General features: G+C 46.5%; 1 protein-coding gene across 12 annotated transcripts in view; it reads right to left on the bottom strand.

The window, feature by feature from the left end:
- LOC134346695 (ras/Rap GTPase-activating protein SynGAP-like) overlaps nt 1-18058 on the bottom strand; it is a 663780-nt gene that overhangs the window by 536116 nt on the left and 109606 nt on the right. For all 12 annotated transcript variants that reach the window (XR_010017990.1, XR_010017989.1, XM_063048226.1 and 9 more), the window contains exon 2: nt 11784-11903. Coding sequence is in view for 10 of the 12 variants with exons in the window: in XM_063048226.1 (XP_062904296.1) it covers nt 11784-11903 (120 nt within the window). In the remaining 2 variants the exon portion in view is untranslated. The remainder of the gene's footprint in view (nt 1-11783; nt 11904-18058) is intronic.

Raw genomic sequence — 18058 nt, 5'->3', positions numbered from 1 at the left:
GGCTGTCAGTAGATTAAGGATCTCATGGTTCATTCTGATGCAGAAGACCCTGAATGATGTTGTGGGGACACACTTGTCTATGACTGTTTTTATAAAGTCTGTTACTACTGTAGCGTATTCATTCAGATCCTCTGATGAGTCCTTGATCACAGCCCAGTCCACAACTCAAAACCATCTCTGCTTGTATGCAGGTAGAAGGAGGATAGCCAGATGACCAGATTTCTAGAAATGCGGTCCAGTGATGGAGCAGTAAGCAGTCCTAATTGTGGAGAAACAGTTGTTGTGTGTGTTGGGACCCCTTATGCTGCAGATGATATGTTGATGATAATTGAGCCCAGATTTCTTCAAAGAAGAATGACTAAAGTCTCTGATAATAAGTTGAAAGGCATCAAGTTATGCTGTTTCTTGTTTGCTAATCACTGTACTCAATACCTCAAGTGCTGGCTTAATATCAGCCACTTCAGTCTGTAAACTGATCAGAATAGTGGTAGAGAACTCACTCAGTAAGTAGAATGGTTGGCACTTAATCATTAGATATGGATAGTGGAAGAGAACTCACTCAGTAAGTAGAATGGCTGGCACTTAATCATTAGCTATGCCAGGTTGGGCTACAAAAGTGCAACAAGACTGCTGCATCTGAGCACCACGAAGACTTTATCATGAAACACAGACTCCTCACCTTTTGCGTTTTTAGAATCGGTAGTTCAGTCCATCCAGTGTATCGAGAAGTCCTCCGGTCTTTCCAATGTTTCCGCATGTCTGAGGTGAGCCATGTCTCCGTGAAGCACAGAATGCAGCAATACCTCAGCTCCTTCTGATACAGCAATTGGGTCCTCAGTCTTGTCTTCAATGACTGTACATTTGCTAACAAGGTACTAGGTGGAGAAAGATTTACACCCTGCTGTTTTAGTCTGACTTGTAATTCACCCCTTTTCTTTCTCTTCTGGCCATGGCATAGAAACATAGAAACATAGAAAATAGGCGCAGGAGTAGGCTATTCGGCCCTTCGAGCCTGCACCGCCATTCAGTATGATCATGGCTGATCATCCAACTCTGAACCTGTACCAGCCTTCCCTTCATACCCCCATCCCTTTTGCCACAAGGGCCATATCTAACTCCCTCTTAAATATAGCCAATGAACTGGCCTCAACTGTTTCCTGTGGCAGAGAATTCCACAGAATCACCACTCTCTGTGTGAAGAAGTTTTTCCTACTCTCGGTCCTAAAAGGCTTCCCCTTTATCCTCAAACTGTGACCCCTCGTTCTGGACTTCCCCAACATCGGGAACAATCTTCCTGCATCCTGCCTGTCCAATCCCTTTAGGATTTTATACGTTTCAATCAGATCCCCCCTCAATCTTCTAAATTCCAACGAGTATAAGCCTAGTTCATCCAGTCTTTCATCATATGAAAGTCCTGCCATCCCAGGAATCAATCTGGTGAACCTTCTTTGTACTCCCTCTATGGCAAGGATGTCTTTCCTCAGATTAGGGGACCAAAACTGCACGCAATACTCCAGGTGTGGTCTCACTAAGGCCTTGTACAACTGCAGTAGTACCTCCCTGCTCCTGTACTCGAATCCACTTGCTATGAATGCCAGCATACCATTCGCCTTTTTCACCGCCTGCTGTACCTGCATGCCCACTTTCAATGACTGGTGTATAATGACACCCAGGTCTCGTTGCACCTCCCCTTTTCCTAATCGGCCACCATTCAGATAATAACCTGTTTTCCTGTTTTTGCCACCAAAGTGGATAACTTCACATTTATCCACATTAAATTGCATCTGCCATGAATTTGCCCACTCACCTAACCTGTCTAAGTCACCCTGCATCCTCTTAGCATCCTCCTCACAGCTAACACTGCCTCCCAGCTTCATGTCATTCGCAAACTTGGAGATGCTGCATTTAATTCCCTCATCCAAGTCATTAATATATATTGTAAACAACTGGTGGTCCCAGCACTGAGCCTTGCGGTACCCCACTATTCACTGCCTGCCATTCTGAAAAGGTCCCGTTTATTCCCACTCTTTGCTGCCTGCCTGCCAACCACACTAATCTCCTGTGTGGGACCTTGTCAAAAGCCTTTTGAAAATCCAAATATACCACATCCACTGGTTGTCCCCTATCCACTCTACTAGTTACATCCTCAAAAAATTCTATGAGATTCGTCAGACATGATTTTCCTCTCACAAATTCATGCTGACTTCGTCCGATAATTTCACCGCTTTCCAAATGTGCTGTTATCACATCTTTGATAACTGACTCTAGCAGTTTCCCCACCACTGATGTTAGGCTAACCAGTCTATAATTCCCTGGTTTCTCTCTCCCTCCTTTTTTAAAAAGTGGGGTTACATTAGCCACCCTCCAATCCTCAGGAACTAGTCCAGAATCTAAAGAGTTTTGAAAAATTATCACTAATGCATCCACTATTTCTTGGGCTACTTCCTTAAGCACTCTGGGATGCAGACCATCTGGCCCTGGGGATTTATCTGCCTTTAATCCCTTCAATTTACCTAACACCACTTCCCTACTAACATGTATTTCCCTCAGTTCCTCCATCTCACTGGACCCTCTGTCCCCTACTATTTCCGGAAGATTATTTATGTCCTCCTTAGTGAAGACAGAACCAAAGTAATAATTCAATTGGTCTGCCATGTCCTTGCTCCCCATAATCAATTCACCTGTTTCTGTCTGTAGGGGACCTACATTTGTCTTAACCAATCTTTTTCTTTTCACATATCTATAAAAGCTTTTACAGTCAGTTTTTATGTTCCCTGCCAGTTTTCTCTCATAATCTTTTTTCCCCTTCCTAATTAAGCCCTTTGTCCTCCTCTTTAAATGCTTGCCATTGCATATCCACCGTCAACCCTTTAAGTGTCATTTGCCAGTCTATCTTAGCTAATTCACGTCTCATACCTTCAAAGTTGCCCTTCTTTAAGTTCAGAACCTTTGTTTCTGAATTAACTATGTCACTCTCCATCTTAATGAAGAATTCCACCATATTATGGCCACTCTTACCCAAGGGGCCTCTCATAACAAGATTGCTAATTAACCCTTCTTCATTGCTCAATACCCAGTCTAGAATAGCCTGCTCTCTAGTTGGTTCCTCGACATGTTGGTTCAAAAAACCATCCCGTGTACATTCCAAGAAATCCTCTCCCTCAGCACCCTTACCAATTTGGTTCACCCAATCTACATGTAGATTGAAGTCACCCATTATAACTGCTGTTCCATTATTGCACACATTTCTAATTTCCTGTTTAATACCATCCCCTACCTCACTACTACTGTTAGGTGGCCTGTACACAACTCCCACCAGCGTTTTTTGCCCCTTAGTGTTATGCAGCTCTACCCATATCGATTCCACATCCTCCTGGCTTATCTCCTTCCTTTCTATTGCGTTAATCTCCTCTCTAACCAGCAACGCCACCCCACCTCCTTTTCTTTCATGTCTATCCCTCCTGAATATTGAATATCCCTGAATGTTGAGCTCCCATCCTTGGTCACCCTGGAGCCATGTCTCTGAGATCCCAACTATATTATATTCATTAATAACAGTCTGCACTTTTAATTCATCCACCTTGTTACGAATGCTCCTTGCATTGATACACAAAGTCTTCAGGTGCGCTTTTACAACTCTCTTAGCCCTTATACAATTATGTTGAAAAGTGGCCCTTTCTGATGCTTGCCCTGGATTTGTTGGCCTGCCACTTTTACTTTTCACCTTACTACATTTTGCTTCTACCCTCATTTTACACCCCTCTGTCTCTCTGCACTGGTTCCCATCCCCCTGTTGTGAAATAACCTCCTCTCACCTAGCCTCTTTAATTTGATTCCCACCCCCCAACCATTCTAGTTTAAAGTCACCTCAGTAGCCCTCGCTAATCTCCCTGCCAGGATATTGGTCCCCCTTGTTGTTGTTGTTCGTCTATTGTGACGTCGAAGAGGACCTCGACACCATAATGATGGCGTCGAGACTAGCGCGTGATTTGGATTTAAGTGAGGGAGAGTTGCGCAGCATCAGCCTCACACTCTCTTCCCAATTCCCATCTGGATCCAGTGGCAAGGCAGAGTCTAGACGGCTGGAGATGGGACTAGGCGCAGTGGATGACCAGGACGTCTTCTGTGTCTTGTCCTGCTCTACATGTTCCACGACGCTTGCAGAGACCGCCTTCTTGACCGTTGGACCTTCCACTGGTCTCGTCCGCTCAATCCGCCGGAGTCTGTCTTCACATGCTGGGATAGACAACTCCCTATCTCACCGAGGAATGGAGACCCGTCGGCTACCCTCAACTGGTTTAGCCGGCTTGTCGAAGCCCTTGCCCGGGGTGTGGCCGCTGTCGCATGCAAACAGCTACGGGGAGCCACAGATGAGAGCTGAGTTTCAGGTGGGGACCAAAGGTGGACTAACCGCCCTGAAAAGGATGCGACATGTTCCCCCACCAGAGGTGCTACCCCTCCCTGACACCCCATATACCCCTAGGATTCAAGTGTAACCCGTCCTTTTTGTACAGGTCACGCCTGCGCCAAAAGAGGTCCTAATGATGCAAAAACTTGAACCCCTGCCCCCTGCTCCAATCCCTCAGCCATGCATTTATCCTCCACCTCATTGCATTCCTACTCTCACTGTCGTGTGGCACAGGCAGTAATCCCGAGATTACTACCTTTGCGGTCCTTTTTCTCAACTCCCTTCCTAGCTCCCTATATTCTCCTTTCAGGACCTCTTCCCTTTTCCTACCTATGTCATTGGTACCTATATGTACCACGACCTCTGGCTCCTTACCCTCCCACTTCAGGATATCTTGGACACAATCAGAAATATCCTGGACCCTGGCACCAGGGAGGCAAACTACCATCCGGGTCTGTGGACTGCGTCCACAGAGTTGCCTATCTGACCCCCTTACTATCGAGTCCCCTATTACAACTGCCCTCTTCTTCCTTTCCCTACCCTTCTGAGCTACAGGGCCGGACTCTGTGCTGGAGGAACGGCCACTGTCGCTTCCCCCAGGTAAGCTGTCCCCCGCAACAGTACTCAAACAGGAGTACCTATTGTCAAGGGGCACAGCCACCGGGGTACTCTCTATTACCTGACTCTTCCCCTTCCCCCTCCTAACCGTGACCCACTGGTCTGCCTCCCGTGGCCCCGGTGTGACCACCTGCCTGTAACTCCTCTCTATCAACTCCTCACTCTCCCATCGAGCTGCAGCTCCAGTTCCCTAACGCGGTCCCTTAGGAGCTGCATCTCGGCGCACCTGGCGCAGATGTGGACGTCCGGGAGGCTTGGAGACTCCAGGGCCTCCCACATCCAGCACCGAGAACAACAAAGGCAATAAACCTTCGTCGGCTAAAGCTGCTGTACCTGCATTCCTGAGAGTTAAGTCCACTGAGTCCTTCAGAACATCATGAAATCGCTCGTTCGTGAAGACAGTTTGAAAGTATGTTACTTAAATAGAAATTACACGCTGCAGATTGCAATGAAAGTATTTCAAAAGAAGTATATTTAGAAGCTTTGTCAGCTGCCCACAAAACATTGATATGTTTCATCAGCACCATCTTGATAAAATATGGTATTACCAAATTGGCATCACTGATACAGGAATATCAAGTTTTCCTTCAAAATATAGATCTTATTCTTGCTTATTCTTGCCCTTATTTCCTCTCAGTGCTACTGATTGGACCACAGGGATGACACTCAAAGGCTTCTCAGTTGCAAAACTCTCCCCATTGGGTATAGGACAAGCCATTGAATCCATGTTGACTCACAGAGTTGTCCCTTTTCCCTCATCTATTCTGCCCACCTTCCCATCCACACCTTCAGGACTGTACCCCTCTCCCTACATATCAGGGGCAATGTACAGCGGCCAATTAACCCACTGACCCACATGACTTTTGGATGTGGCAGGAATTCGGAGCAGTCACAGGGAGAATGCAGTCTCCACACACAGTCAGTGCTGAAGGTTGGGATAGAACCCGGGGTCTCTGGGGTTGGGAAGCTGCAGCTCTACCCATTACGCTGCCTGAGAATACTGTGCCCCAGTTATCCCCTCTGTGTTGGTTGCTGGTCAGAAGATAAGGAGTATTCACTGAACCTGGCTCTTGCTTTCCTGAGATGTCCTGGGTGATGACTATAGAGGAGGTAACATCGCATCTGGAGTATTGTGTGCAGGTTTGGTTGCCACACTGTAATTACATTAGAGAAGGTGCAGGAAAGGCAGAAACATGGATGTTCACATCTGTGGGTGGTGGGCTGGCAACGGTTGTGGACAAGGACCAACAGGAATGAAGATTGGATGCCCCACCCCAGGTAAACAAGTCTCACTAGGTCAAATATCCAATCGAGCAGGGGGCATGAGAGCCAGTGACCCCTTAGGTATTCAAGTCGGCAAGTCCAGGGTTCAAGGCCTGGAGTTTGGGGTCTTGTCATTAGCTAGTCTTATGGTCAATACTGAAGATCAGAGCCCGAAGGTCAGAGGCTGAAGCCCCATGGCCAAAGCCCTGAACCTATGAGTCTTAAGTCCACTGGGAAGTCAAAGTTGATATCCACGAGACCACTGGAGCCCCAGAGTTGGAGGGCTGTCCATGTGGTAGTGGGAGGGAAGAAGGAAAGGGGCTTATTTTGTTGTTATTTTGTTGCTCGTTTTGTTCTGTGATGTTCTGCTGAACATTGTGGACGTGCTATGTTAGCGCCTGAATGTGTGGCGACTCCTTTGGGCTACCCCCGCACATCCTTAGGTTGTGTTAGTTGCTAATGCAAATAACGCTTTTCACTGTATGCTTCGATGTGCTTGTGATAAATTAATGAACTGGAATCTGAAAGATTCACAAGCATGTTGCCAGGACAGGAAGAGAGAATGGATAATGGATAAATGGAAGAGAGAATTGTGACAGGGTCCTGAATTACCCCTATGAACTGTGCTTTTGAAAAGAGAGAGAGAGTTATTTAACACCGACATGTTGTTTTGGAAAGAGAGAGAGAGAGAGAGAGACGAAGACTAACTTTTGGACTGTCACTTTAAGGCACGAGAAAAAACTGGCTAACTTTTGGATTTCTGCTGAGTTGGAGAGAGAGATGGCACCGAGCGGCTTGTAAGTTGCTATGGTGACCGAGGGCGGCGTTGTGTGATGGACAATTGATGTTATGATCTTTCGGCAGCGTGTTGATATTTCCAAGGACATTTGCCTTCTAGTGCATTTCTTACACAGACAGAGGAAGGAGGAGTTATTTGAATGACAGTTGGTACCCAGTACGGTGAGATAAATAGGCGGTCAGATGATATAGACCTCAGGCACATGGTTTGGACACTGAATGAGCTTTGCTGTGCCCGCAGAAAATGTGGGTTTTTGGAGGATCGATCAGGTAGATCGACTAGTGGTTCTTGCAGTGAGAAAAAGGCAGTGACCGGTGGGGAGTTGTCCATGTGTCCAACCTTTGCCTGGGTTGATAGCTCCACCACAGAAAAACGGTCCCCTTTGTTGTGGTCACAGTCGGTGACTTTTTAAAGGATTTCGGAGGACAACGAGAAGATCAACATTGTCAGCTCAACTGAAAACTCAAATCTCTCCCTCTCTCTCTCTCCATCACTACTCAACTCAATACCACGAACTGAACTGAACTTTACTCATCATCATAAAACTGTATCTTTTTACCCCTAGACTTGAAGAAGCTTGGTGTATCATATATATTTCCACACTTACCGATATACTTACTTATATATAATCATTGCTAACCTGTTTGATTTATCTACATTTATACTACCGTATTGCGTAGTTACTAATAAATATTATTAGTGAATAGCAATACTGGACTCCAAAGTGTTTTCCATCTCTACTGGTTCTTTATTCCTGTCACGGGGCACGTGACAGAGTCGGCAAGTCCAGAGTTCAGGGCCTGGAGTTCGGGGTCTTGTCATTAGCTAGTTCTATGGTCGATACTGAAGATCGGAGCCCAAAGGTCAGAGGCTGAAGCCCTATGGCCAAAGCCCTGAACTTATGAGTTTTAAGTCCACTGGGAAGTCAAAGTTAGTATCCACAAGACCACTGGAGCCTCAGAGGCCTCTCCCAGAGTTGGAGGGCTGTCCGTGTGGGTGTGTGGGTAGGTGAGAGGGAAGAAGGAAAGGAGCTTATTTTGTTGTTATGTTGTTGCTCGTTTTGTCCTGTGTGTTCTGCTGAACATTGTGGACGTGCTATGTTAGCGCCAGAATGTGTGGCGACTCCTTTGGGCTACCCCCGCACATCCTTAGGTTGTGTTAGTTGCTAATACAAATAACGCTTTTCACTGTATGCTTCGATGTGCTTGTGATAAATTAATGAATCGGAATTTGAAAGATTCACAAGCATGTTGCCAGGACAGGAAGAGAGAATGGATAGGCGGAGATTGCTTTTACTGGAGTGAAGAATGTGACATATAGAAGTTTATAAAATCACGAGAGATAAGGTGGATAGTCACATCAGTTTCCCCCAGGGTAGGAGATGGGGTCTAAAACCAGAGGTAGTAGGTCTAAAATGAGAGAGAACTTACTTAAAAGGGACCTGGAGGGAAACATTTTCACCCAGAAGGTGGTAGTGAGCTATCACAGGAAGCTGTAGATGTGGCTACAATTACAATGTTTTATATACATCTAGATAGGTACATGGGTAGGAAAGGTTTAGATTTGACTAAATTACATTAGGTTAGAATGGTTTGGCCCATTTATGACACAAGCCAAATGTTGGTAATTTGGGACAACTCAGGGAGGCAGCATGGACATATTGGGCTGAAAGGCCTGTATAGTGCTATATAACTCTATGACTGTGAGGGGGGCTTGGGGATGCTTTCTGGGTACCTGGACGGGCACCGTAACCTCCTGTCAGCCTCACCAACCATGCCCTCCCTGCAACACACTCACATAGATGGCAACTCCTCCAGCTGTGCAGATACCTAGGCCATATCACGCAACTTTGCATATACCAAGTATCGACAAGTCAAGTCATTGTAATGTGCACAAGGTACAGGTACAAAAAGAAAACTTGCTTGCAGCAGTATCGCAGGCATTTGCTATAAGTTCGTTCATCAAGGTGTGAGTGCATTCGATGTACCCCCTCCAGCTGTGTCCGTAACCAGTGCATCCCATCCAGATGTGGAAATATCCAGAGTTAGTGGGGAATTTCCAAGAATATGTAATAAGCATTGAGATAACTAATACTGAGGAGAGTAGAGTCAACCTGGACTTGGGAGAGAGAAGTCATGTTTGACAATCTGCAGGGGTTCTTTCCAGGTGTGACCACGAAGGTATATAAGGAGGCCAGTGTTGGAATTCTATTATGCTGGCTGGAGGTCCTAGACCAGTAGTGTTCTACAGGGATGAAAATGTGGATGAGTGGGCTAGTAATTCTGCAGATGATGAAATGATTGGTAGAGTTGTGGACAGTGAGGAAGGTCATTGCAGGATACAGAAGAATATCGATCAATTACAGATACGGGCAGAGAAATGGCAAATGGCATTTACTCCAGGCAAGTGTGAGGTAATGCATGTGGAAGATGAAATATAAATGGAAAGTAGACAGATAATGGCAGGACACTTAACAGCATTGCTGCACAGATAGATCTTGAGGTCCAAATCCATATCCCCCTCAGGAATATCTTTTGTCAGAGGATGGTGAATCTGTAGAATTCATTGGCACAGGTGGCTGTCGAGGCCAAATCAGTGGTATATTTAAAATGGAGGTCGATAGGTCCTGGTTTGTAAGAGAGTCAAAGGTTCTGGGGAAAATGGGTTGAGAGAGAAAATAAATCAGCCATAATTGAATAGTGGAGCATTCTCGATGAGGCAAATGTCTTAATTCTGCTCCTATGTCTTAAGTGGATAGTAAAGAAGGTGTATGGCATGTATACCTTCATTGCTAGGGGCACTCTGTATAAAAGCTAGGTAGTCATATTACAGCTTCTGAAGGCTTTGGTTTGGTTACACTTGGAGCATTGTCTTGCCTCATTACAGGACGATGTGGAGGCTTTGGAAAGGGTTCATCATGATGCTGCTGGGATTAAAGGGCTTGAGAAATGAAGAACTATGAGCCAAGTAGAACAGAGGGTTAGATTGAACTTGGAGTAGGTTAAAAGGTTGGCACAACACTGTGGACTGATGGGCCTGTACTGTGCTATAATGTGCTGTGTTCTATGAGAAGTTGGACAAACTTGGGTCATTTTCTCTGAAGTGTTGGAGGATGAGGGAAGTTTACAAAATTATGAGAGGCATAGATATGGATAGACATTTAGAATCTCTTTATTTCCCAGAGTAGAAATATCTAAAACAAGAGGACATGCTTTAAGGTGAGAATGGTAATGTTTAATGGAGATGGGAGAGGCAGGTTTTGTTTTCTGGAATGGGCTGCGATGGGTGGAACCAGATATTACAGTGGCATTTTTTTAGATAGACACACAAATATGCAGGAAATATAGGAATAGGGATCGTGCACAGGCAGAAAAGATTTATTTTATTTTGGCATTGTGATCAGCACATGCATTTTGGGCTGAAGGGCCTGTTCCTGGGATGGGTGTTCTTCGACCTGAATGAAAGTGTGGTCACTAAGAGGTCCCAGGAGGGATAGGAACATAGGAAAGTACTATTTTTATATATATATTTAAAAAAAATATTTATATGTATATATGATGTCAGAGGGCTCTTCACAGAGACATATAAAATGTGAGGCGTCAATATGGAGAGGAGGTTTCCAAGTATTCTTGATGCCAGATAATGGTCAGCCAACCAACACAGAGACACATGGTATTTTCTTTTCCTCCCAGGTGGTGGGAAGTGTTTGGAACTCACCTTCTCAAGCACCTGGAAGCAGTGCTTGTGAATGTCTTTAAGGGTGAGGTGAACAGATTCTGGGTGAGTTGGGGGTTGGGGGTGGGGGTTGAGAGGTCGGGGGCAGATAAGGAGGTGCTGACAGTGGGATCATGCAGAAACTTGGAATACCAAAGGTTCTGGTGGAGACCCTTCACCTGACTGGCCCAAAACGTTACCTGTCCGATCTGTCTCTCCACCCCCAAGTTCCTCCAGCGGGCCTGTACTCGCATCTGGAGAGGAGATGGACTGCATGGCAGTGTAGCAATTAGCGCAACGTCAGCGACCCAGGTACAATTTCCACTGCTGTCTGTAAGCATTGCGTGGGTTCCCTCCCACATTCCAAAGATGTATTGGTTGATAGGTTAATTGATCACATGGTGTAATAAGGCAGTGTGGGCTCATTGGGCCAGAAGGTCTTGTTACTGCACTGCATCTCTAAATAAAAATTAATCTGACGTCTCCAGTGATCTTCGTGAAGGTCAGCGCTGGGTGGAGGAGCGAGTGGCCTACTCCAGCTCCTGGCTTATGTGTGCAGGGTCAATGGATGCCAGTGCAGTCTGTCCTTGCTTCCTTGGGATTTTGGGAAGGAGGTTAGCGATCGAGCAGCCACCGCCATTGACCCTGAAAACGTAAACCAGGAGCTGGAGTAGGCCACCACCCCTCCACCCAGCCATCACCTTCACAAAGATCACAGAAGATAAACTGGAGACGGCAGATTTATTTTTATTTAGAGGTGCAGCGCAGTAACAAGACCTCCTGGCGCAATGAGCCCAGTGACACTGTGGACACTGACCAGTTGGTCCCCATCACCCAGGGGTACCAGAGATGTGTAGGGTTGGAAGTGGGTGGGTGATGGCAGTCTCAGACGACACAGAGGAAGAGGCGAGGAGAGGGATAGGAGGGGCGGGCAGTATGGGGTTTTCAGGAAGGAATGGGAACAGATGGGAAAGGACTCACCCCACTTGTACTGTGCCTCTGGTTGACCAATCATGGAGCAGCGCTGGTGCCGTGGGTGAAGGGCTCCTCGTCCCAGACCTTCCCACCCTCCAGGCTGGAGGACACGTGGTGGAGAGCGGCCTGTGCAGGGCGAGAGAAAGAGAGAGGGACAAGTTCGCAGGAGTCAACATCGACAATAGCCCATCCTTGTCCAACCACGTGTACGCTACAGCCAAGAAAGCTCACCAACCCCTCTACTTCCTCAAGAAGTTACAGAAATTCAGCAAGGCTCCATCAGCTCTCACCAATTTTCATTAAACATCTTATCTGGATGCATCATGGCTTAGTATGACAACTGCTGTGCGTGAGACCACAGGAAACTGCAGAGAGTCGTGGACACAGCACAAAGGGAAACCAGCCGCCCCCTCCACGGACTGAAGCAGACAGCACAATCAAAGACTCCACCCAAACCCGGACATTATCTCTTCTTCTCCCTCCCATTGGGATGAAGATACAAAAGCCTAAAAGCACGTACCAGCAGGCTCAGGGACAGCTTCTACTCTGCTGTTATAAGACTGCTGAACGGTTTCCTAGTAGGATAAGATGGACTTTAGTTGACCTCATTATGACCTTGCACTTTATTGTCTACCTGCACTGCACTTTCTCTGTAACAGTAACATTTCATTCTGCACTCTGTTACTGATTTACCTTGTACTACCTCAGTGCACGGTGTAACGATCTGATCTGTGTGAACAGTATGCAAGGACAGGTTTTCATTCTACCTTGGTACATGTGATAATAATAAACCAGTTTACCTCCAACAGGTCTCCTCTCAGCCCCTGCTGCTCCAGAGAAAACAACTCAAGTTTGTCCAACTTCTCACTGCTCTTTCCCTTTAATCCAGGCAGTATCTTCTGTGCCCTCTCTAAAGCCTGCACATCCTCCCTGCAATGGGCTGGCCTGAAGTCAATACAACACTCCAGGTGCCACCTATCTAGATGGGGAGGGAAGGTGGAGGGGTGTGGGGAGTGTGGGAGGGACCAGCCAATCACTTGCCCAACTTGAGGGCAAAGCCGAAGGAATCCAGAGACCCAGAGGCATTACCTACTGGGTCCAAATGAGTGCCAGTAAACTTACTGGATGTTATGGAACATCCGACACTACCTTGTGGGTTCCAGCACTCCCACTGTGCACCGGGATGTTTCGCAGCATAACCTACTGGCCCCAAAGATGTTCCTTGAAGAATCTACAGGGCCTAAAGGTGTTGCCAGCATTTCCACAGGGTCTAATGGTATTCTAAGAATATCTATTGGACCCTAAGGTGTTCGCAGCACAATCTACTGTATTCCAGAAAGCCCCAGCAAAGTTTCTGGTCCCCATGACTTTGCCACACAATCTAATAGGATCAAAGGAGCTCCTTGCATTACCTCCTGGCCCCAGGGTTCTTTCAGCAAAATCTATGGGACACAAGGGGGATTATTGCCCAATTCACTGGGCGTCAAAGGGTTCTCTGTTCAATCTACAGGGCCCCAGACACATTAGCACAGTCAACTGGCTCCTACACACATTTAGCATAATCTACTGGGTCCCAAATCTTCCCAGCACAGTCTACTGGGCTCCAAACAGAAACGTTTACTGGGTTCCTCCATATATATATATATGTGTGTGTGTGTGTGTGTGTGTGTGTGTATATATATAGACACACACACACATACACACACACACACACACACACACACCAGAGTCTACTAGTCCCCGGACACTCACATGGGCCAAAAACTTACCCAGCAGTCTACTGAGCCCCACTGGACCCCAGAGCTTCCCAGCTCATTTACTGGGCCCACGTCTGAAGCCAGCACTGTCTCCTGGGGACAGTGCGGAATTATGTGATTATGTTACACAAGAAATTCTTGTGGACTCTGCTGTTCTGCCCTGTCCTTCAGCACTGTCTGTGAGTAGAGTCTACACGTTTTCCCTGTGACCACGTGGGTTTCCACCGGGTGCTCCAGTTTTCTCCTATTCCTATTGACATGCAGGTCTGTGGGATGGTCAGCCACTGTAAATCGCCGGCAGTGTGTGAGTGAGGGGTAGAGACCAGAATGGATGAGTGTAGGTGAGTGGATGAGGAACAGCAGATCCTGGTGGCCCAAAGGGACTGAACGTGTGCTGTGTGCCGCCAGGCCTATGTTGGCACTGACTGGCACAGTGGCACGGCTGCTCCTTCACACTGCCCAAGGGGCTGGTTAGTCGGGCGATTGGTCGCTGTAAATTGCTTCTGGTTAGTAGGTGAATAGTAGGATCTGGGAGGCATCACCAAGAGTGTGAGGTGAATAGAAGGGGCTACTGTCGGATTGGTGTGAATGGGACAGCTAATGGTCGGTACAGACTAGACAGGCCGAAGGATCTGTTTCGATGCCATGTGTCTCTGCTTCCATCACCCAACCATCACTCCCTCAATACTGAGCCCGAAGACACGGCAAACTTTATGACAAACACAGCTTTCTGGTGACCCCTAAACTGATACCAATGACTTGGAGTGAAGGTGAGGGAGAGACAACTTGATAGAGGTTTATAAGATTATGAGGGGCATAAACAGAGTGGAGAGCCAGCACCTTTTCCCCAGGGTTACAATGGCCAATACCAGAGGACATCAGTTTAAGCATTTAGGGCAGATGTCAGAGGTAAGTTTTTTTTTCCCCACAGTGAGTGTTGGGTGCCTAGAACACACTGCCGGGATGGTGGTGGAGACTGTTAGAATAGGGACACTAAGAAACCCTTAGATAGGCACGTGGATGTAAGGGAAATAGAGGGTTGTAGGCTGTGGAGGAAGGAAGGGTTAGATTGATGTTAGAGAGGGTTAAAAGGTTGGCACAACATTGTGGGCCAAAGGGCCTGTACTGCGTTGTACTGTTGTATGATGTCCATCAGAATTTTTAATCATTTTATGAACTAAATTACCTTCTGGGTTTTGAATCCTTGTTGTTGGGCTGTATATCCATGACTCTACACTGAACAGAGAAGAGTACAGCACAGGGACAGGCCATTCGGCACACAATGCCTGCAGTGACGGTGTTGCCCAACTCACCAAAGCCATCTCCCTGCATGTGCTATGTACTCTATCCCTCTAATTCCCTACCTCTCTAAATGCCTCTTACTATCGTACCTGCCTCCACCACCTCCCTAGGCACTCACCGCTCTCTGTGTAAATATACTGATCTTCTCCCTTTATTCTTAATCCTGACGTAGGGTCTCAAACTGACTCATCAACAGTTCCTTTCCTCTGATGCTGCTTGACCAGTGGATTGTTGCTCCAGATTCTGTGGTCCTCTGTGTCTCCTTTAACCTCACCTTAGAGCTCTTCCCTGTAGTGTTTGGCATTTCTATAGAACCCTGATTGGACCACACTTGGAGTATTGTGTTCAGTTCTGGTCACCTCACTACAGGAAGGATGTGGACGCTCATTCAAAAATCCAGTGATGTTGTGGGGATGGAACTGGACTCTCTGACGGTGGTATCTGAAAAGAGGATGCTGTCCAACTTGCATGCCATCTTGGACAATGTCTCTCATATATGCATAATGTACTGGGTGGGCACAGGAGTACATTCAGCCAGAGACTCATTCCACCGAGGTGCAACACTGAGCGTCATAGGAAGTCATTCCTGCCTGTGGCCATCAAACTTTACAACTCTTCCCTTGGAGGGTCAGACACCCCGAGCCAATAGGCTGGTCCTGGACTTATTTCCTGGCATAATTTATATATTACTATTTAACTATTTATGGTTTTATTACTATTTAATTATTTATGGTGCAACTGTAATGAAAACCAATTTCCCCCGGGATCAATAAAGTATGACTATGACTAGAGAGGGGCCAGAGGAGATTTACCAAACGTAAGAGGCATAGATTGAGTGGACAGCCAGTGGCTTTTTTTTCCCAGAATGGAATTAACTAATGCAAGTGGGCATAATTCTAAGTTAATTGGAGGAATGTATAGGGTGGATGTCAGAGGTAAGTCCTTTACAAAGAGAGTGGTGTGTTTGGGGAACACACTACCAGGGAGGTGGTAGAGCTAGGTATATACTAGGGGTATTTAGGTATCTCTTAGATAGGCACATGGATGATTGAAAAATGGAGGACTATATAGGAGGTCACAGACTAGAGAAAATCTGAGGATGCTGGAAATCTAAGCAACACACTCAAAATGCTGGAGGAACTCAGCAGGCCAGGCAACATCTATTGAAAAAAGTACAGTCGACGTTTCGGGCCGAAACCCTTCGGCAGGACGGAGAAAAAATGCTGAGGAGTAGCTTTTTGTGTGTTTTGCTTGGACTTCATAGGAGGGAAGGGTTAGATTAGGTTAAAAGGTTGGTACAACATCATGGTCTGAAGGGCTCTAATGCTCTATGTTTCTTTCTCATTATTCTATATACTTAATTATACTTCTATATATTGGTGTAAACATATCTACAGCACCATAAAACCCTCTGCAGTCTGAGGCGGTGTAATAGCTTTCTCTCAAGGACAAGGATGGAGGGAATAAAGATGTGAATCAGATAACCCTGACCGTCTCATTTTCACCATGAACGTCCAGTCCCTTTCGAGTTCCATCAAGAAAGCCTTAAAGAGGTCCACTTCTTTCTCAACAAAAAATCCAGCCAATTCCCCTCCCCCACTGCCCTCCTCTGTCTGGCAGAACTGGTTCGCAGCAATTTCTCTTTCGGCTCCTTGCACCCTCCAGATTCATAGGCACCTGCATGGGCCCCCAGCTAAGCCTGCCTTTTCACTGGCGATGTAGGGGAGTCCATATTCCAAACTTCCCTGATAATGCTGCACAACTCTCCCGCACTACATTGCCGACTGCATTGGTGCCACTTCATGCATCAATGCTGAGCTCGTTAATTTCATCAACTTTGCCTCCAACTTCCACCCTGCCCTTAAATTCACTTGGTCCATCCTTTCCCTTTCTTGATCTCTATCTCCATCTCTGGAGACAAAATGTTTACTGACATCTTTTATAAACCTACTGATTCCCACAGCTATCTTGACTATACCTCTTCCCACCCAGTAGCCTGTAAAAATGCTATTCCCTTTACTCAGTTCCATCACCTCTGCTGCATCTGTTCACAGAAAGAGGCTTTCCTTTTCAGAACATCAGAGATGTCCTCCTCCTTCAAAGAATGAAGTTTCTTTTCCTCTACCGTTCATGCTACCTTCACCCGCATCTCCTCCATTTCCCAAACATTCGTGCTCACCCCATCTTCCTGCCACCTTAACAGGGATAGAGTTCTTCTTGTCCTCACCTACCACCCCATGAGCCTCTGCATCAGGCATATCATTCTCCACAATTTCCACCATCTTCAATGGGATCCTACCACCAAACACATCATTACCCCCACCACCACTCTCTGCTTTCTGGAGAGATTGCTCCCTCTGTCATTCCCTTTTCCATTCATCCCTCCCAATAATTTCCCTCCCTGGACATGTCTCATCAAGTGATAGAAATGCTACACCTGCCCATTCACTTCCTCCCTCATCTCCATTCAGGGCCACAAACAGTTCTTCCGGGTGAGGTAACATTTCACCTGTGAATCTGTTGGGGCCATTTATTGTACCTGGTGCTCCCGATGCGGCCTCCTCTGATGAGACCCACTAATTGCTGGGAACTGCTTTGTCGAGCACCTCTGCCCCATCCGCCAGAAGTGGAATTTCCCAGTGGCCAACCATTTTGATTTCTATTCCCATTCCTGTTCCAGTCTCCTCTCCTATCAGATTCCTTTCTCTCCAACCCTTTACCTTTCCCACCCACCTGGCTTCACCTATCCTCTTCCAGCTAGTCTTCTATCTCCTCCTGTTAGATAGATTTGATTAGATTATGAGGACACTCAGTCCTCGTTTATTCTCATTCAGAAATGCATGCATGCATTAGGAAATGATACTATGTTCCTCCAGAGTGATATCACAAAAAAAAACAAGACAAACCTAAGACTAACACTGACAAGACCACATAATTATAACATATAGTTACAGCAGTGCAAAGCAATACCATAATTAGATAAAAAAGCAGACCATGGGAACGGTAAAAAAAAAGTTTCAAGGTTCCGATTGACTCCCGATAGTCCCTGATAGCCTGCAGCGGAAGGGAGAAACTCTCTCTGCCGTAAACCTCCAGGCACCGACAACTGTCGATGCATTGGAAGCACCCGACCACAGCCGACTCTGAGTCCATCCGAAAACTTTGAGCCTCCGACCAGCCCTTCAACACCGAGCACTGAGCACCATCTCTGCTGAGCGCTTC

The sequence above is a fragment of the Mobula hypostoma genome, chromosome 5, assembly GCF_963921235.1.
Source record: "Mobula hypostoma chromosome 5, sMobHyp1.1, whole genome shotgun sequence".
Lineage (NCBI taxonomy): Eukaryota > Metazoa > Chordata > Chondrichthyes > Myliobatiformes > Myliobatidae > Mobula > Mobula hypostoma.
The sequence above is the reverse complement of the archived record's forward strand: the minus strand, read 5'-3'. Positions and strand labels throughout refer to the sequence as shown.